A 21,052-nucleotide genomic window follows, 5' to 3' on the forward strand; every position below is an offset into this window, starting at 1 on the left:
GGATGAATGAGCAGGTGGAGGTGGAGAGGAAGGAGACTGAGGGATAGGTGGAGACAAGGTAGACTGAGGGATGGGAGGAGGGGAAGAGGGGGCAGGAGGTTGTGGAAGTGACTCTTCCAACACGAGGCCACGGGGTGCTCGCTTTAAGTCATCGACGTGGACCCATCTGGTGTCCCTAGTGGACAGGTCCTGGAGGTGAAATTTGTTGCCTTGTTGAGTGAGGACGTGGTGGGGCCCTGTAAATTTGTCATCCAACTTAGAGGAACGCGTATGGGAATGAGCAAAGACAAGATCGCCTACATTGATAGTGATAGGAGAGGTGGACTTATGTTGGCGCTGCAGCATGTCCTCCTGAGAGGAAGCCAAAGTGGTTTGGACATACTGGTGGATTGTCTGGAAGTTGGCCAATTTTAGTTTAACATAATCATCCATGTTGTAGATGGGTTCTGGCTTTGAGGATAAGAGAGAGTATGGGAGGTCCTTGTCAAAGCCAAAGAGGACGAAGAAGGGAGATTCAGCAATGGATGCATTGATGGAACTATTGATGGAGGATGCCACCTGGGGAATCCAGTCATCCCAGGACGAACTATGGGAGCCTAGATGTCTGAGGCACTCTAAGATTTTTCGGTTGTGGCGTTCTACAAGGCCATTGGAAGCCGGATGGTTAGGCACGACATTGCACTTACTGATATGAAAGTGGAGACAGATCTCATCGAGAAGGCTATTGTTGAACTCTGTACCGTTGTCAGTAAGAATGGTATGAGGGGTACTGAACGGGCAAATTACGTGATCTACAAGGGCACGTGCAACGCTCTTCGCGGTCTTGTCGGAGAGGGGTACGAGGACACAGTAGCGGGAGAAGTGGTCGACCGCTACGAACAAGTACTCAGCGCCAGATTCTGTGAGAGGTAGTTTTAAGAGATCGATTGAGACAGTTTCCCATGGTCGTGACGGGACTGGGTATTGTAAGACAGGTGCTGGTAAGCCGGTTGATCCTTTGTGGCGGTGGCAGGAGAGGCAAGAGTCACAGCGGGCATTCATATCTCGGCGCATGGTTGGCCAATAGTATTTGAGACGTGCTTGGCGCAAGCATCGGTCTTTACCTGGATGGGAAGCCTGAGGAGTATTATGAACAATATGAAGAACCTTTGGTATCAGGGCAGTGGGGACAACAAGTTGGCGTACTTCACAATTGGGCATATCTTTGCCTGTTAGCATTGTTTTCCTGTACAAGAGATCATCATCTAGCATAAACTCATCTAGTGATACTGGCAGAGTAGGTAAGGTCGAGGCATCGCCAGATTCTAGGAAATAAATGACTTTGGACCACATGGGGTCTTGGCGCTGAAAGTATCGAACAACTTCTGACGTTAGTGTAGTGTTTGCAGTTACTTCAGGCTGCAGTGATGTTACAGCTGCTGCTACGTGACGTGAGAGTGCGTCTGCGACTACATTCAACTTGCCTGGTACATATTGAAATGTGGGATTAAAGTCCTGGATGATGACAGACCATCTAGCTAGTCTACCTGTTAGGTTGCGATTCTTGAACAAATCACATAGTGGAAGGTGGTCTGTTTGGATATGCACTGGATAACCATAGACTATATCTCTGAAATGTTTCAAGGACCAGATTACCACTATCGCTTCGAGATCTGTGACACTGTAGTTATGTTCAGCGGTTGTAAGGGTGCGACTAACATATGCTATTACGCGCTTCCTTGATGCTTCATCGAGTTGCATCAAAACGACACCAAGTCCAGTGCCTGAGGCATCTGTGCAGAGAAGGAAGGGTTTGGTATAATCAGGGAACGCTAGAACAGGGGCATTTACAAGAGCTGTCTTTAGCTTTTGGAAAGCCTGTGACTGGTCGTTAGTCCAAACAAAGGGCACATTCTGCTTGAGTAAGTGAGTCAGAGGAGCGGCGATCTTTGAAAATTCCGGATGAAGCGACGATAATAGCCACTGAGGCCCAGGAAACTTCGTACAGCTTCGGTAGTGGTAGGTTCTGGGAAGGTAATGATCGCCTTAGTTTTATCCTCATTAGTATGAATGCCTTGTGCATCTATGACATGGCCTAGGAATTTGATTTTCTTTCGCAGGAAGTCACATTTACTGAGATTGATTTTCAGGCCTGCGAGCTGGAGGCGTTCAAAGACTTGCTGGAGTTTGGTAAAATGATCAGGGATGGATTTACTCACAACAATGATATCATCTAGGTAAGCAAAAAGAGTGTGTCCCATCATACCGCTGAAGACTGAATGGATAAGTCGCATGAACACGGAAGGAGCATTTCTCAGACCAAAAGGGAGTCTCTTAAACTGGAAATATCCAGAAGGGGTGCTAAAGGCTGTAACTGGGCGAGAGGACTCTTCCATTTCGACCTGGCAGTACCCGCTGAGGAGGTCTAAAGATGAAAAGACTACGTAATTTTCACCAAGGGATTCTAGCAAATCAGTGAGGACAGGTAACGGGAAAAGGTCTGAAATGGTGACAGAATTGACCTTACGATAGTCGACTACTGGTCTAAAGTTGCCGTCCTTCTTTGGTACTAAGAAAAGTGGGCTATTCCATGGACTGACGGAGGGTTCAATAATGTCTTGGTCTAACATGTTCTGTACCATTTGATCTGTTTGCTTTCTCTGGCTGTGAGGAAATCGATATGCTGGTATGTAAATCGGCTGAGTTCCTGGGAGTAGTTCAATCGTATGTTTGACAAGGTCTGTTCTACACATCGGTTCACCGGGTAAGGCAACCACGTTTCTGTAGGAGGTCAGAAGGTCGAGGAGTTGAGGTGTATTTTCTGGGAAAGCGTGCTGACCTACCAAGATTAGTGGGGCAGAATCTGATGGTTCGAAACTCTGCTGCTACCAAGTGTAACTTGCAATACTTTGGTAATAGAAACTCCGTGTACAAACAGCTAGATAAGGAGTTTATTACAAGCTCACAGAAAATAGTCTGCCCGTCTCGGCTGTCTGCTATCAACTGATGCAATAACGCCGTCTTCAGGCGTGGGAGAGCGTGCTGACCTATAGTCTCACCTATCTTAAACCCAGGTTTGGGTGGGATCTGGCGCTGGGTGCAGCCATGCCATACTTCCTAAACGAGCGATGAGTAGATTCTGTTATATATGTAATAGGCATCACAGATAGGTACACACATACTAATACAATATAAACGTAAGTATTCTAGCATATAAAAGGAAGGTAAACGTGTAATGCATATGGCTCTTGTACATCAATAAAGAAACGTGTCATACATATTTTACAGTGGTGCTGAAAAATATGTAGTTACTTTTACCGACTTTCACGGTAGTTCTAAGTTGGGTAAGTAATGTAACAATTACGTTTATAATATAATTTGAAGGAATCAGTAGAACATACGCTATTTTCTTAATAGAAATAAATAAGTTAAAACACTCACGAGCGGCAACACCAGGCCCATACTGGGAGTTAATCCATTGGAGGGAGATTTAAGCTTCTGTCAGGTGCTTCCACTAATGAAGAAAACAACTCTCCAGAGTTTACGTCTCCCAAGAAAAGGCAACGTGTAAAACCAATTGCAGACTTTTTTTATAACTTCAATGAAGATGTGTTACGCAGAACTGTTTTAAATTTCTATGACAGAAAAGAAATCCCTACCCTTGAAAAAATCCACGCAGAAATGAAGAGTAACCTTTCTTACCCCGGCGGCCGTGAAACTTTAAGAAAAGTTATGAAGAAAATAGGATTTCGGTACGCAAGCGTTGATGGACGGAAATTTCTAATGGAACGCAGCGACGTAACCTCTGCCAGGTGCAAGTTTTTGAAAGAAATGAAGGCACTTACAAGCTCTGACAAGACTATCGTCTACTTAGATGAAACTTGGATAAATCAGAACCACACGGTTTCTAAGTGCTGGGTAGACAGCACCTCAGGAAAAGCCGAGGGAGTGCGGGTACCGACAGGGAAAGGTGGTCGCTGGATTATTCTGCACGCCGGAACCAAAAATGGATTTGTTCCCGAAGCTGCCCTGATATTCCAAGCAAAAAATGTCGGGGATTACCACGATCAGATGAATGCCGAGACATTCGAGAAGTGGTTTCAGGTACAACTGTTACCTAACATTCCTCCCTCTTCAGTTATTGTGATGGATAATGCATCCTATCACTCAAGGAAAAAGCATAAACCACCAACAGGTTCCAACAATAAAGCAACGATAATAGAATGGCTGGAGAAGAAGGGGATAACAGTACCAGAAGGTCTCCTGAAAGTGGAACTTATGGAACTTGTGACTCGCCACATCACTGCTGCCGATACAAATTACGTCATCGACAATACTGCCTCAGAGCACGGCCATCGAGTTGTACGCCTGCCTCCTTATCACTGCCAGTATAACCTAATAGAACTCATATGGGCTCAGCTTAAAGGCTATGTCTCAAAAAGGAATACATTCCGGAATGCCGATATGAAGCCACTTATTCATGAGGCAATTGAGAAAATTACATCAGAAAACTGGAGAAATGCCGTTATACACGCAGAACAAATTCAAACAGATGATGCAAAAAGAGATGTGGCAATTGATAATTTCATTGATTCTTTCACTATCACTCTCACCTCTTCTGATGAGGAGGATTCATGATAATTTCTTACATGCTGTAAGAGAAGAGGAATAGGCCTATTGGGGAAACCTCTTAAAAAAAAAAAAAAAAAAAAAAACGCGCCGTGACTTTTACCTCTTGGGTGGTGTGGAAAGAAAGTCTAAGTTTTAATATGTAGAGTGTAATTTAAAGGCTATAACCAGGTAAAAAATCATAAATTATATGAGAGAGAGAGAATGCGACTTTTAAATTCATTATTTTGATTATATTTATAACTTAAACTAGTTTGTCTTTACACACACACATACACAAACACACACACACACACACACACACACACACACAGAAGTGGGTGAAGTCATGTCAGGCCAGGTGGCGAGATGGGAGCGGACGAACTCTAACGGTGTCAGGTTAGCCACTAGCCAATCAGAGTATAGGAAACAAGGCAACGCTGTACGCCGGGAAATCCCCGGCTAGACTCCACCCAAACCTGGGTTTTAGATTGGCGAGACTATAGCAAGATTAGTGGGGGCATGTGTGCATTGGGGGGGGGGACATATATACATCGGGGGTAGACATATTGTGGAGGGGGTACACTGTTTATACTCAGAGGCTGTGTTATGCTGATTATATTGAGAGCCGGTTATGATAAGAGGCAAAATTATGACAAACAGATAATGCAAGAAATATAAATTAGTCGGTCTTATCAGGGCCCTTATGAAGTATGATAGTTGTGGTCATGTAAGATAACGATTCTCTCTCTGTGACACACACAAACACATTGTATCACTGACAAAACGTGGGAATTACAAAATACAGAAAACTTAATGCCCTCTTGCTATTGGGGAGGAAAAAAGGTACTGTCAATTCGATTTTTCTTCATTAAAAAAAAAGAAAAAGAAAAAGAAAACAAAATTAGAAATAAAGTGGGTGCTTTCTCGCTTGCTAATCCACGAAATGTTGACGAAATAACAAAATTATCAATGATTTGACGGATTTTTTCGTTGCGTGTGACCAATGCCGTTCAAGTTAAAATAATAATAATAATTAAACAAAAAAAAAAGCTTTTTCGGTGTTATCTGTCCGAGAATGGGAGAAAGTCACCATTTTCACTCACATTCAACCTTTTATTTGTCGTTTTTAATGGTCCAAAGAAATTTTGAAGCATTTATAACTAGATCACACTGATATAGGATGTGATGGAGGGATGGAGTGGGGAGATACATGAGGGAGGAGAGTGTGCGTTGGAGGGAGGGCAGCCAACTGACAGGACCGAAAGACATGAAGATTTGTTTAAGGCCACCCCTTACGGGATTAAGGTGTCTGGCAGGAGAGAGAGAGAGAGAGAGAGAGAGAGAGAGAGAGAGCGAGAGAGAGAGGCGTCTCGCAGTAAATACATAGAGTGAGAGAAGGGGAGGTGATTAAGGCGTCTGGCAATAGATAGATGGATATACGAGCATATATAAAGATAGATAGATAGATAGATATAGATAGATAGACAGATAGATATATATAGAAGAATAAATAAATAAAGAGTGAGAGAGAGAGAGAATAAAGAAAACTGTCACCAAGGGGATGTCACGAATGCTCCCACGTTACCTGTAACGAGAGCCGTGGAATACAGAAATCACACTTTCTGCCCTGCGCCGCCTTGTGAGACTGTGGTGCAGTAGCTATATATTCTTCCCTTCCCCCTCCTCATCAAGGACACCCACTCCACACTCCCCAGTTATCCCTCCCGCCCCCTCTCCACCCACTTCATACTCCCCTTTTCCCCCCTCCTCTACACCCACTTCACATTCCCCCTTTACCCTCCTTCTCGACCCACTCCACACAGCCCTATCACCTCCCCTTTCCATCCACCCCACATTCTCCTATCACACCCCACTGAAAGGGAGTCACCTTGACGTGATGGAGGGGCTTGAAGCGTGGCTGACAGTCACGTACTCTGGAGGTGCGCCTACCTTTGTAGGGTTCGGCATTTGTTGGCCTTGTGGACCAAACATATCCCCTACATCACTGGTAGAGGAGGCCTGCTGGTGATGTTGCTCGTCCCTGACCATTTTCCATCTTGGGTGGGGTTTTTGTCTCCCCACGTTTTTGCCGTGCGTGGTGTTCCGTCATGCATGGAAACGGGAGTCCTGGGGGTTGAGCAATGCTGACCGATGCGCCCTGCAGCAAGAAATACATCTCTTTGGTCCCCTATTCCAGACAGACTGGTGGCCAGGTTGGGCCCGACCAGGTCAGTCGGCTGGCCACTTATTGGCTAGGGTCAAGTGGGCACTGGGGGACCTGGTGGCTCCTATTGTCCTGGAGTCACCCTTGTCCGGGTTCCACAGTGGTTACCTACATATATTCCCTCACTACCTCTGGGGGCGCCAATGGTGTTATCCCTGGTGTATGATCTCTCCTTGTAGTAGTAGTAGTAGTTCTTCCCTAGGCAGACTGGCCATGGCCAAGACCGGGCTTTCCCTCAGAGCTCTCAAAGAGTGTGTACTGTGTTGTTGGCGCAGGTGATTGTGTACAATGCAGTCATCCATAATGTGCTTACTAGTATGGAGTGCTGTGTTGCATCCTGGACAGGCATCAGGAACGGAGTCATCCAGCTTCTTCTGATAACTCAAGAGGGCTGGATGCCCACATCTCAGCCTGGCCAGGTGGACCCTGTCGTCACCAGGGAGGTAGATTTCAAAAGAGTGGATATCAGGAGGCAGTGCATGCAGCTGTGTGTTGTCTTTGAGTGGAGCGACGAGTGATCTGAGCATGGATATGTTTCTAAAAGTTCGTTTGAGGCGGGCGAAGGGGGGAAAATGACAGTATTTGTGTATGATAACGTGTGCTGGGTATTGTTTTAATGTTCCTTGGTGTGTGTGTGGATATGTTGGCATGTAGTGTAGCAGATGGTGTGGGTTTGTGGAGGCTGCAGCAAGAATTTGTGTGCCTCTCCTGTCTAGATGATCCTTGACTTCGAGGACTTTGGTTTCTTGGTGTAGGTGGGCTGTAGGTGTTGTAGCTGTGCAGCCCGTGATTATTTTTAGGACCTTGTTCTGTATGCTCTGTAAGGTGTTGTAGTGTGTTTCAGTGAGGTTAGAAACCCAAGCAGGGCTTGCATAGTTCATCACTGAACGTAGATATTGTTTGTATTCTGTGATGGTTTTTCTTTGTTGTGTCAGAATGTTGTATGGGCAAGTGACCTTAGAGTACTGAGTTTTGGTGTTATTTTACTTTCAGTGTTTGTGATGTGTTGTTTAAATACAATAATGTATTGTATGTTACACCAAGGATTTTGTGTGTGTGTGTGTGTGTGTGTGTGTGTGTGTGTGTGTGTGGCAGGTGAGTGTTGTTTATGGTGAGGTATGGATTGTGACTATGTTCTGCTGTTTAAGTTTATGAGAAGGGTCATTGTAGATTTGGCTGAGGTTATTGTGAGTCTCTTTGTGGTGAACCATTCGTATAGTGTGTTTAGGTAAGGCTGGAGGATATGTGCGGCTGTGTTTGCGTTTTGGTGTATATATGTAAGTGTTACGTCGTCTGCACAGGAAGTAATCTGCATTTATGGTGTGTGCGGTGTGGGTATGTCGTGCACGTATAGGTTAAAGAGTGTAGGGGACAAAACAGATCTTTGACGGACGCTGTTTGTGATGTTTTTTATGTTCGATGACTGACAGGCAAATATTATATGTGCACATCTGCCTGCTAAATAGTTTGCCAGCCAAATTTTTGTTATTGTGCATGTTTGTGTTGAATACTTTGTTTGTGAGGTTGTGGCAGGGGTTGGAGTCAAAAGCTTTGCTAGTGTCTAGTGTGACTAGGAGTGTTCTTGTGGTAGCCTAGCTGAACTGATGCCATCAAAAACTCTTTGTGTAATGTCTGTAAGAAGAGTGTTTGTGGAGTGCAGTGACCTAAACCCATGTTGTGATGAGGCTAAAGAGATGACAGGTTTTACTAACTGTTATACCAGTCGTTCAGTAACTTTGGAGGGTGTGCAGAGGAGTGTGATGGGACGGTGTGAGAAAGGTAACGTGGGGTCTTTGTTGGGTTTGGGGATAATGATGATAGTACCATGCATCCAAATGTTGGGTATTATGTTGTGTGAGTAACTGTAGTTCGATATGTTGGTGAGTGCTTGTATGCCTTGTGGTCCAAGATGTTTAAGGTGTATGTTGCTTATGTTGTCTGGGACACAGGCAGAGTAGTGCTTATGTTGCTGTAGATGTGCTTGGTCTAGTTGAAAGTGAAGGGTGAGAAGTTTGGGTCTGTGGGGAACTGTCTCTTGCGTCAGATGACATGTCGGTCGTCGCGATGGGGGTTCATATACCTGACGTGTGAAAAGTGATAAATGAGAGTGTTTGCTTGTCGCTTGTTTGAGGGTATGGTGTCTGTTGTTGTGATGGCAGCGTGTGATTGTGTAGTGTTGTTGCTCGAGAGTGTGATGCTGTTTAGTGTTTTGTAGAGTCTGCTGGTGTTTGTTTTGTGATCAAGTGTTTGGAAATAATTATTACAATTTGGTGTTTATTGCTCTGAAATTTCATTGTTTATCTGAGTGTTGAGTTCTTGTATTTGTTGTACGGTTTCTTGTGTATGGGATGCTGGGGAGTGTTGTAGTATGTCGCATTGACTGATGAGGCCTTGAATTTCTGGTGTGAAGTTGGGATTGTGTCTCTTTCTCTTGTCTATAAGGATGTGTCTTTTGTCTGCGTTTTGAATAATTACATTGAAAGTGTGCACAGCGGTGTTGATGTTTGTGATGAGTGTACTACTTAGTGTTTCAAAGAGTGTTCTGTTTCGATTGTGAAGGCCTTCCGGTTGGCTCTCTTATAGTTAGTGTATGTGTGTCTGTGGCCAGCTGGGGTGATTCTGGTTTTGGTAGTGATGATGATTGGGAGCTGGTCAGAACCAAGGGTTTTTACCACTCTCCAGGATCTTGTGGGGGTGAGGTCTTGGGAGCCAAATGTGATGTCTGGGGATGATGGGTGGAAGAGGGGTTGGTGTGGGATTTGGGTACGTTGCCGGAGATTGTTGAGGATGAAAAGATTGTCTGTTTGGGATTATAGTACCAGCCCTCTGTCTGTGTCAGGGTTGTTGACATGCCAGGCAGACGCATTGGCGCTGAAATCACCACCCAGGATGATGTTGGGTATGTTAGTGATTTGATGAATTTGAGGAGGGTAATTGTGTGGTACTGTGGGGGATGACTGACACGTGTTATGTGTGATTTGTTGCCAGTGCTTATTTTAACCGAATGTATTTCTGGTGTGGTGTCATGTGGGGGGAGAACTGATTTTGTGTGAGCTCTAGTATCTGAAAAGTTGATGGATTGGTGTACCAGGGTGATGAGTCCACCGCCACCGCCATCGGCCTGGTCTTGTCTGATGGTGGTGAAATTATGAAGTGTAGGAGTTATTTGTGTTCTGCGTAGTTTTGTGTCTTACAAGATGGCAATGTGTATGTTCTGTTGTTTGATAAATTATGTGAGTTCTTGTTTTTTGGTGTTTATGCCATCTATGTTTATTTGAACAATGTTAATGTTGTATGTACGATGTGTTGGGTGCTGTAGCATGGGGGGGGGGAGATGGGGGTGTGGGTGGAGGGGAAGGGGTAGGAGAAGACTGTGATAGAGATAAGGGTTCGGGTAGATTAGACTGAGGTGGAATTGGAAGGGCTGGGGGATTGGATGGTGTGGGAACGGTCAGTGGGTTAGGCTGAGGAGGTGTAGAGAAAGTAAGAAAGGGGCTAGTGGAGTGGTTAGAGGGTGGGAGGAAGGAGCAGGTCCAGGTGTTTGTGTAATATTCTCAGGATGCAAGTGTTGTGCAGGTGAAATGGGTCCAGTTCTTGCAGGAATTGCACTGAACTGAACCCTTTGTCTGTCAACTCAATGTGATGTGTTTTGAGCATGTTGGACATACGTATTTGTTGATAGGTCCTGGATTGCTTTCATTGTCACCGGCTAGGAGATGTCTTCGAGATATGACCTCCGGAGAGTCATTTCTCATTGTGGAAAAGACAGCGTTGTTGTGTGTGTCGTGTTGGGAGACGTAGTACTTGCCCGGGCTACCAAAGCCATTCCCAGGTTCCCGGGCCCCATGAGGGGCTCCTTGGTGGGTGGAGGGGTGAAAGAATGAAGTTTTGACTGCTATGTATGGCTAGTGTAAATAAAAATCTTATTGACGATGCTGCATCTGCCCTCGAACATTTTTCAGACTCTTCTGCATTTAGTGCCATTCTAGAGCCTTTCCAGGCTCCTGAGGACTATCCTTCTCTGCCCTAGCATTCAGCTGGGACTGGGAGGCGGTCACATCAGGCTGGTGGGGCCCACATCATATGTGAAATATCTAGTACCGATATCTGCTGTGGGTAGGTCAGTGCTAGATATTGATATTTTTGATTTGCACTGTGCCACTGTGTCTGCATATGGGAGAGAACCTAATATCTCATCACAGGGGGATGGAAGTATCCTGGCTGAGGTGTCCTCCCTAGAAGAGAGGTCCCGACTACTGGATCTGACCTCTGTCTCTGGTGTCGGTGTTACCTGTGTTCTTCATGCAACCTTTAACCAATGTAAGTGAATCATTTTCCCGTGACCTATTCCGATACTCAGAGGCACGGCTGTTGGATGAACAGCAGTCGTCTGGTGTGGTGAATGTTGAGCGCCTGCAGAAGAAAATACATGGTGCCCTGACCCCAACTCCAACCATGTTCCTGACATTTGACAGGTTAACCTTACCTAGTTCTGTGAAGCTGGCTTGGTTGTTGCGTCCTGTGAAACCATACGTGCCCACCCCAAAGCAATGATTCCGGTGTCAAGGCTATGGACGATGCTAGTCAATTTTGCCACCATGCACAGCCAGGTCTTCCTGGTGTCTGTGTCTCCTGTGGTGGGCTAAATCATACCAGTGACTCCAGGACCCCTTAAATGCTATCACTGTGGGGGTCCTCATGCTGTAAACTCTAAAAATTGCCCTCGCAACTGCTTGGAGAAGGAGATTTTGTTTATTCAAACACATGAGAAGGTTTCGTTTCCTGAGGCTAAGAAGAGAGCCAAGACTCGCTTCTTCCAGCCTGGGGTTACTTATGCTCCTGTCCTTTCTGGAATGCCAGTACACCACCCTGCGTCTCAGAAGTTGCCCCGACCCATTCCAGTGCCCACTTCTCCAACTGGTGATTTGCTGGATGCTGTCCCCAAGGTTAGTACTGTTTGTGAGGCTGATGATCTCCCACCTTCTACTCCGACTGGTTCTGCCCCCACTTCGGTGGCTGGTGCTTTGCTTACTTCTGTGGTGGCCGCGGATGTCCATGTTGACGTGTCTGCATGTTCTGCCTTGTCCAGCATGCCCGAAGTTCCATCTATACCTGGAAAATGCCACAGTGGTTCTTCAGAGTCCAGTGAGCCTGAAGACCGCCCACCAAAAGTCTCTGTTATGGAACTTTGTGTCAATCTCTTGGCCGTTCCCTCTGCCCTGGAGGCTGTGGGGTCTAGCCAGGTGGAGGCTGAAGTTGATGGTTCACCTGTAGTCCGATCCTCACCTGGGAATAGTGTAGTACAGACCGTTGGTGCCTCAGTTCTGACGCATACCATATCATTCTCACAAGGTTCTGGTCCTGTGGACTCAGCTTCTATTTCTGGGGCTTCTGGTGGTGGCACTGGCTGTCCTACATCACTCAAGGCAGCCTCCAAACCACTTCCCAAGCACAGTGTTATTCCAGCTCAGAGCAAGAAAGATGTGAAACTTTCATCCTTCTCGTCCTTATGTTTGCCTTCAGATGTTCGGCATAGAGTGCAGGTTCCTGGTGCTAGACAGTCTCTGCCTAAGGGCCTTCCTCAGCATCAGTCCAAACCCGCTCGTCTGTCAGGAGTTGTACAGTCCCACACCTAATCCTGATCCTCCCTCCACTATGGGTTCTATCATCCAGTGGAACTATTGGGGTTTACGTGTTAGCTATGAGGAACTGTGTCATCTTGTTGCTCAATTTTCTTCTAAGTGCATGTGCATCCAGGACAACATGGCTGGTGATGCTGTTCCTTCAGGTCATTTTGGTTACCATGTCTTTTATTCTGATCCTGTGCCAGGCCAAGATCGTCATGGAGGTGTGCTACTTTCCTTCGCCAGGATATTCCATATACTCATCTAGACATCTCCATTCCCCTGCAGGCTGTTGTTGTTCAGATGTTTTTATGTCGGCAGTATACAGTTTGCAATCTTTATCTTCCTCCTGGTGCTACTGTCGAAAGGGCAGATCTGGAACACCTTATTCGTGGCCTTCCTTCTTCCTTTCTGTTACTGGCAGATATGAATGGTTACCATTCATTATGCGATAACAGTTAGGCCAACCCTCGGGGTGTTGTGCTGGCCTCTTTAGTGGAAGATGAGGAGTTGGCCATTTTAAACTCCAAAAAGATGACTTATGTTCATAGACAGACTGCAACTTTTACTGCCACTGATTTGTTCTTATCCTTAGCTGAAGCTGTTTTAGATTTCCACTAATTTGTTCTTATCCTTAGCTAAAGCTGTTTTAGATTTTAACTCAGATGTGTTGCCAGACCTGTATGGTAGCAACCATTTTCCATTACTTTTCACTGCTTGTGAGGGTGGACCTCAGCCTTGTCTTCCTCGCTGGCTTCTGGGTAAGGCTGAGTGGCCACTTTTCAGGGAATTAAGGTCCTTTGCACTTTCTGTCAATGAGTTTAGCTTCTTACTGATGCGGTGTCTTATTTCACTGACATGTTGCACTCGGCGGCCCTATTATCTGCTCCAAGACCGAGAGGTCAATATCCTAAACGTTCGGTTCTTTAAGGGGAACTCTGAGTGCAGTTTTGCTGTGAGAGCCACACGGGTCGCCTTCTCACGACTTCATCACCACCGTGAGAATCCTCAGTATTTGGTGGTTTAACGGATTGCGGGAGTTCATATGAGGGGAGTTTTAAAGGAGGCCAGGCGTTCATCCTGGAAGGGTTATGTTTCCTCCGTTAATTCGAGGGCGTGCCTCACTCGGGTGTGGAACTGGGTAAGGAAACTCTCAGGAAAAATTACTGTTCCCTCCCCTCCCGTTTTATCTGCAGCAGGCAGAACTGTGGCTGATTCTTTCACTGTTGCAGGGTTGCCTGTTGATCATTTTGCCAGTGTGTCACAGAACAATACAGATTCGCCTTCGGCTTGCCACCATGGAAGCCCAGAGTCTCGTGGTCTCAGTTTTGCCTCTTCTGGAGGAGTCTTATAATGTCCTCTTTTCCATTTCTGAACTCCAGGCGGCTCTGTCGAGGTGCCATGATTCCTTTCCTGTCTGTGATGATATTCCTTATGTCTTTTTACATCACCCGTCTGATGAGTCCCTTTCGTTTTGGCTGTCAATGTTTCATAAGATCTGGTGTACTGGTGAGCTTCCAGCTTGTTGGGGTGTTACTGTAGATATCCCCATCCCCATGCAAGGTAAGGACCACCTACAGACGACGAATTATCAGCCCATTTCTCTGGTTTCTTGTATGTGTAAGGTTCTGGAAAAGATGGTCAGTGTTAGGGTAGTGTGGTTTTTGGGGAGAGGTGACTTCTTATCCCCTGTCCAGTATGATTTTCATCAGATGCGATCTGCCTCTGATGCCCTGCTGTCCTTGGACTCTTCTGTCTGTGAGGCTTTCTCCATTAACCAACACCAGGTCACGGTCTTCTTCGATCTGGAATAGGCATGTGACACTGCCTGGTGTCATGGCATTTTACTTTCTCTACATGAGTTTGGTCTTCGTGTGCACTTGCCTATTTTTATTCAGCAATTTTTATCTAACTGTTTTTTAAGGGTCTGAGTGGGAGGAGTGCTTCCTAATGCCCGTGCATTAGAAGATAGGGTACCACAGGAGAGTATCCTTAGTATTACTCTCTTTGCTGTTGCCATCAACAGTGTAACTGTATTTCCCGATGGTGAACGAGGATCACTATATGTACAGTAGATGACCTCCCAATTTCCTTCACTGCATCTAGAATGTCTCTGATAGAGAGGAAGTTGTAGCTGACTCTTAACAGAATTTCTGAGAGTGTTGAGTGTCGTGGGTCTTTAACAAAGACAGTGGTTATGCATTTTTGTCGTCTTTCAGGGGGTTCACCCAGACCCTAACTTGTATCTCTATGGTCGAAGAATATCTGTGTGGAAGACTGGATTCAGTCTTCTATTTGATAAATGACTAACCTGGATTCCTCATATTCGTTCTGTAAAGGCAGTTGTATTAAAGCTTTGAGTCTTCTGAGGGTTTTGGGTCATACCTCCTCGGGTGCTGACCGTCAGACCTTCCTCCTCTTGCATAGGTCTCTTAACCTTCCTAAACTTGAATATGGGTGTGACAGCTACTCCTCTGCAACAGATGCCAGTCTCTGGATGTTGGATTCAGTGCATCATGCTGGTGTAGGTCTGGCAACTGGGGCATTCAGGCCATCCCTGATTTCGAGTTTGTTGGTGGATGCTAGTGCCCTCCCTCTGGATTTATGTTGCCAGTCATTGGTGATGAGGTATTGGTATCTTGTTCACCACCTTCTGGATGCAGTTTCTTGTGCAGTCGTCTCCCAGGATTCCCGATGTTCTGTTTATGACACCCGTCCTAGTTTCCCAAACCCCTTTGGTTACAGAGTCCGGTCTGTTATGTTAGCCCTCTCTGTTCCAAGACTAGCAATTTATCAACGTAGGATCCGGAGGTTGGGTTTTTAGCTACTTCCTCTTGTGACATTGTTGGTAAAAGGGGCTCACTTCCCTCTCAGGTGTCCCTCTCTCTCTTTTTAGAACATGTCTCAACTCATGAGGGCTCTGCCTCTGTCTATACTGACAGATACTGGAGTAGGTTTTGGTGTTGTCTTCCCTTCCTTCAATAGGGGAGGTAGCCGTCTTGATATTGCTTCAGGATATACAGCGAAACTGACTGCGATTTTATATGTTCTCCAAATCATTTTCACTCTACCCCAGTCGCTTTGGTGATTTTTTAGTGACTCCTGTAATGCTCTGTGTGCCCTGGAGTCTTTTAATGCATCCCATCCACAGGTTTTATCAATTTTAGATTTTTTCTTTTTAGCCATCGTCGCTATCGTGTGGACTTCTGTTGGGTTCCCCCGCATGTTGGTGTGGTGGGCAATGAGAGGGCAGATACATTAGCTAAAGCTGCGTCTTCTCAATGGACCCCTTCCAACTACCCACTTCCTATGTGATACCTTCCCAGAAGTACGCAATTCGTGCATGTTGGCGGAGACAGTGGGAAGGTGCTGCTCATAATTAGTTAAAAGAAATCTTTCAGTGTGTGATTGTGCCCAGGGTTCTCCCCTCCATGCCCAAGCGATTGGAGGTGGCTCTTCACAGGCTTCGCGTTGAGCACTGTCGGCTTACACATGGGTTCCTGATGAGTGGTGGGATTCAGACTTATTGCAATTGTAATGATAGGATTTTTTTTTTTATAGTCCCACCGTTATTGTTTCCGTTCAACCTACTCGTTGATAATACAAATGGTACTCGACTTAGTCTCCCCTCAATGACTGATAGAATATTCACCTCAGAAAAAAACAAAAGGAGGGGGGGGGGTGTTTTGACTTGGTATGATAAAGGTTAATTGTTTAAGATAGTTTTGGTAGCGTTTGTGGTTTTTTGGCCGAGTCGAGAATAAGTCAGTACCACGTGTGTTCGTCGTTCCCAAAGCGGAGGAATCTTGAACTGGAAGGGGAGTGAGTTATGCGTGAGAGGACATAATTCCCTTGATTGGGTATAAAAATGACATATACTTTAATAATTCTATACTGGTCATCAACAGACATTTTTAATTACATGACCTTTAGTCACATGGAAAAGGGTTGTAAATTAAAACCATGGTTTGGGCGATCATCATACAATATTGTCACCAAGCGAAACAATTGGAATATTCAAGTGATTTCTGAGGTCATCATACCTCACTCTTTATTATCGGTTATTCTTGGGCTCGTCAATAGCCTCAAGACTGGGACATTTATTGGCATGAGTTGTCTTTTCGGGCTGGCATAGCCTCGAACCAAAAAAAAAATAATAATAATAATCACGTGTTCTATTTCGTCCGTGTACAGTAGTATAATCTCAGCATGCAATTCACTAATAATTCACAATTACTATCAATTCATAATTATTAATAGTTCATAATCATCATTAATGCATAATCACCAAGAATACATAATCACTCGGGCTTGTTTAGCCTCGAGGAACAACTCAAAAATCACATTTTTTTTTTTTTCACAACCACTAAGTTCCCTTCAACGCTCCCAATTTTTCTAACATATTAATATAAGAGAAAGAAAACGGTTGATGAGTTGAATTCGCCTTTCCGTTACATGATCACATCAATTTTCGAAATTCTAGACCTTATCTACAAAAAAATAAAATAAAGTTCACCTGATAGATTCATAATACCATTTCTACTACATTCAGTTTATAAATTATTCATGGGTAGTGTAAGTGTGTATGTAAGACGAGTCTATGGGCAATATCACAAGATGGCCTCGTGCACACCCCGACGTCACGGTGTCTGTGAACTGAACCAACGTCTGTTATACACGATGTCTAGATAACGAATCTACGTTAAGCTTTTAACAACATTACTTCATATGGTTCACGACAAGTAAGGAATAAACAAGAAAGGGGGGAAGAAAGGAGGAATGTGTACAGCTCAACTGAATCAACGTCTGTTATTCACGATGTCTGAGTAGCAAGTGGGGCCTGTCGGGCACCAAGGGACGCCACTGCTAGATCAAATGAGATTGTGTTTTTGTGATATGGTGGGTTTTAATTCTCTTCACTATTTATATAGTAGTGTACACATGACGTTAGGACTTTTGATTGAATTGGGGAAAATTTGGGATTCAATCCTTACTACATTTAAATACTGAATTTACTGCCATCCCGCCTTGAGTTTGGGGTAGCTTATGCCATCTAGTGACGGCTAAAGCAAGCGGGACTATTTGGTCCTCACAAATTACAGTATTTTGGCCTTTTTTGACTATTAATCTTACATATTTGGGTTCTAGCAGCTTCATTAGTAAGCATTTCACAACAATGATACAGAAAGAATTGCATACCCATTATTATTCTGTTTAAGGTTTAAACTTGGCGCCCAACAACGACGCACAAACAAGGGCTGCACGCATCTGTTATTCATTACTCTACCAGATGGAGGAATTCCCATAGCTCAACACTCACGATTACACTGCCCATGCATAGATACAGAGATGTATACATATAAATATAAAGTTAACCCTACATCGATCATTAACATATGAACTACAACTTAGGACAGGATTTTATAGACTAGTATTCAGATTACACCCTATCTAAATTACAGTACCTCTAAACACATACATGAATACTAAATTTGTGGCACTACACAATGATTGCCTTGTTCTCCCTCACTGTCCGTCACTTGCTGGTCCAGTGCCAAGTCTGGAGGACCTATGTAAGAGATTCCTCCATAGACGTAAGGGGGCGGATGGTGCCTACTGTCTATCCTCGATGCTTGGTGGAGTCTACGGCGATTTTACTGATGTTTTTAGTTTTCTTCAGGAGGCGGGCCTCCTTCCACTTTTATAGGTAACTGATATTTTACAAACTATTATTTTGTCATTTTAAATACTTTTTTCTACGAAAGAGTATTTACTTTATTTTGAGTATGCTTTTTTTGGGCTTCTTTTAACTTGTTGTCCACCGGCATATGACCCTGGCAGTTGCCCCGCCAAATTTTTATTATATTAAATAAGCTAATCTAAACTTCCCCATCACCCCCCTCTCCATCCACACCACACTCCCCCATCACCCCCCTCTCCATCCACTCCACATTCCCCGATCATCCCCCTCTCCATCCACTCCACACTCCCCCTTTACCTCACCCCCCCCCTCTCCACCCACTCCACATTCCCCAGTTGCCAGGTCAGACAGTAGGAAGTTACATCAAAGCAATGATATCAATTAACTTTTATTTTTATCTCCAATCGATGTTATTCGAGTAGGGACAGACTTTTTCGACCCTGAGAGGTTATCTCTCTCTCTCTCTCTCTCTCTCTCTCTCTCTCTCTCTGTCGTCTGGAGGAGTTTGATATTCATCATTAACCCCTATCACTGCCACATAACCCCTTTATAGGCTGAATAAAATAGTCTGGTTTTGGCCTGACGAGTAATAAATACAATGAAAAATACGTCATATATCTATTTACCACTTCAATCTGATGATGTCTGTTCTTACGTTTTCCTCCCTACCTTGAGAAAGTTTTACTCAGTATGAAAACACTCTAAAAATAACAAACTCGTCTGGAGGTGCAAGAATATTTATAGATAAAGGGTTTAAAGAATAAATAAATAAAAGGTGGCTGCCCGAGATGGAGGTTTTAAGTACAAGGTCGTATTCACGTCGGTTAAGGAAGCTCTCCAACACCTCTTCCTTGCATATTCATTTTTGGATACGGCTGGCTATTATCGTTTTGCAAACACTTGAATGATTTAAGTAGCAGAAGAGGACGGCAAGCTGTAATAAGCAAAATAAATTGCATGGAGGAGGTGTTAAGGGGCGTCCTTAGCCGACGAGACTACGGGTCCTAGTCGTTATTAACAACCAAACTACTGGAGACCATTGAAGATGAATAAAATCGTTAGGAGCCTGCAAAAAATCAGTAAAACACGGCTTTCTCCGGCAGTCCACCATCCTCTTTTCGGGGGTAGGAGGGGAGGTGAGGGGTGTTTGTATAATTGGACAGAGAAGACGCTCGGTTATATCACGGCCCAGTGCACAGCACTCCCAGGCAGGGAACTCAGTTACATTTACAAAGGCGAGATTAATACTCATACATATTTCCCATACACAGCTCCTCCTCATGGGGGCTATGCCTCCCCCATTTTTCTTGCTCTTCGCCATGTACTGGGACTGCTCCGACTGGTGAAACGCTGTCTGTCATAGGAACGTGGCTGTTTGTTTGTGGTCTATGTTTCTGCTTGTCCAGACAGAGCGCTGTAGTGCAGCAACAACAGTGACCACCATTTCGTCCACAAATGAATTTATAATTATACAGTGACACTTTTTCAACCACGGTAAAGAGGGTCTTCTTCTTCTTCTCCTTTCGGCTTTCCCCTTAGGGGTCGCCACAGAGGATCACCCGTCTCCATCTTATTCTGTCTTCTGCATCTTCTTCTCTTACACCTATCACTCGCATGTCCTGCTTCACTACATCCATAAATCTTCTCTTTGGCCTTCTTCTCTTTCTCCTGCCTGGTAACTCCATTTCCAGCATCTGCCTCCCGACATACTCCTCATCCCTCCTCCGCACAAATCCAAACAATCTGAGTCTCGCCTCTCTAGCTTTTTCCCCAAACTGACTTACGTGTGCTGTCCCCGGTAAAAAGGGTAAATAACATGATATTTGGCTGGAGCTGATAACGAATCTGGGCAGCTGGTCCATGGTTCACAGTGACTTCCATGCCTCCTGCACCGGTGCCTACTTCATCTTCCATCCAGTGGCTGACAAAGGCACTGACTTTACGTGAGTAATAGCAGTCGTAATGGTAGAAGTAGTAGTAGTAGTAGTAGTAGTAGTAATAGTAGTAGTAGTAGTAGTAGTAATAGTAGTAGTAGTAGTAGTAGCCCCATGTTCATCTGATATGTGGAAGTAGTGGACTGCAGGCTGAAGTTGTCCTTCTCCTGCAGTTTACCATCCTTTTCTCGGGAAATGAGGAGAGAGTTGATGGATGTTAATAAAACATCGCAGTGAAGAAACCTGGTTCTACTGGTGCCACCATGTGAAGACGCCTTTCTTCGGGACCCCCTTGAAATGGCAAGAAAGTGATAAAGCGTCAAGGTACCAAAAGGCTTAATTATCAACGCAGAGACAGACAGACAAATGAGAAAGTAAAAGAGCGTTGTGGTATTGACATGAATGTGACTGAAAGTATGTTTACTCTCCTGCACAGACTGACGCTGATGAAGAAGGGGCAGTACAAGGTGACAGAATATGGTAGGGCATTACTATGGGCTGCTCATTCCATCATAAGAGTATACAGAAGCTATGAATATTACTGTCGGGTGTTCATTCTCCTGCAAACTGGTGCTGATGAAGAAGGAGCAGTACAAGGTGACAGCGTACTGCAGCAGCCAGGACTACCAACAGGGCTCCCAACTTGGCCCTACTCTTCCTCAACAAGGGCGAGAGGGTGTACCTGGACCTTCAAGACGGCAGTGTCTACGAGCATCCCAACAACGAAGCCTACACCTCCTTCTCAGTCTTCCTCATCGACCAGTTTTAACTCATCCGTGCAGTATTAGTCCCAGTATTTTGTGAATTTAATGTTAGTTGGCTTACAGGTATCTCTGTTAGGACTTTGGAGACACTGTAATGGAATTTAGCTGCTCAAATTGGTGCTCGATTCCCTTTAAGTTATAGATTTAGCACCATGACGTCTTTTATCATGGTTTTGCTACTGTCATTTGATATTATTTAGCGTTGGGGAGAGTTC

At 44.8% G+C, this 21,052-nt stretch overlaps 1 protein-coding gene and 1 pseudogene across 1 annotated transcript; both read left to right on the plus strand.

Moving 5' to 3' along the window:
- Positions 1–3,660: 3,660 nt before the first annotated feature.
- LOC145392349 (uncharacterized) lies at positions 3,661–11,368 on the plus strand. Its single transcript, XM_080266750.1, has 2 exons — positions 3,661–4,405; positions 11,175–11,368. The coding sequence occupies exons 1-2, from the start codon at positions 3,661–3,663 to the stop codon at positions 11,366–11,368; spliced, it is 939 nt and encodes a 312-aa protein (XP_080122876.1).
- Positions 11,369–12,515: 1,147 nt separating this feature from the next.
- Positions 12,516–20,842, plus strand: LOC145392350 (complement C1q-like protein 2; annotated as a pseudogene).
- The last annotated feature ends 210 nt before the right edge of the window (positions 20,843–21,052 follow it).

This window comes from Coenobita brevimanus, chromosome 22 (assembly GCF_032717465.1).
Source record: "Coenobita brevimanus isolate Jiangsu-jjx chromosome 22, ASM3271746v2, whole genome shotgun sequence".
Lineage (NCBI taxonomy): Eukaryota > Metazoa > Arthropoda > Malacostraca > Decapoda > Coenobitidae > Coenobita > Coenobita brevimanus.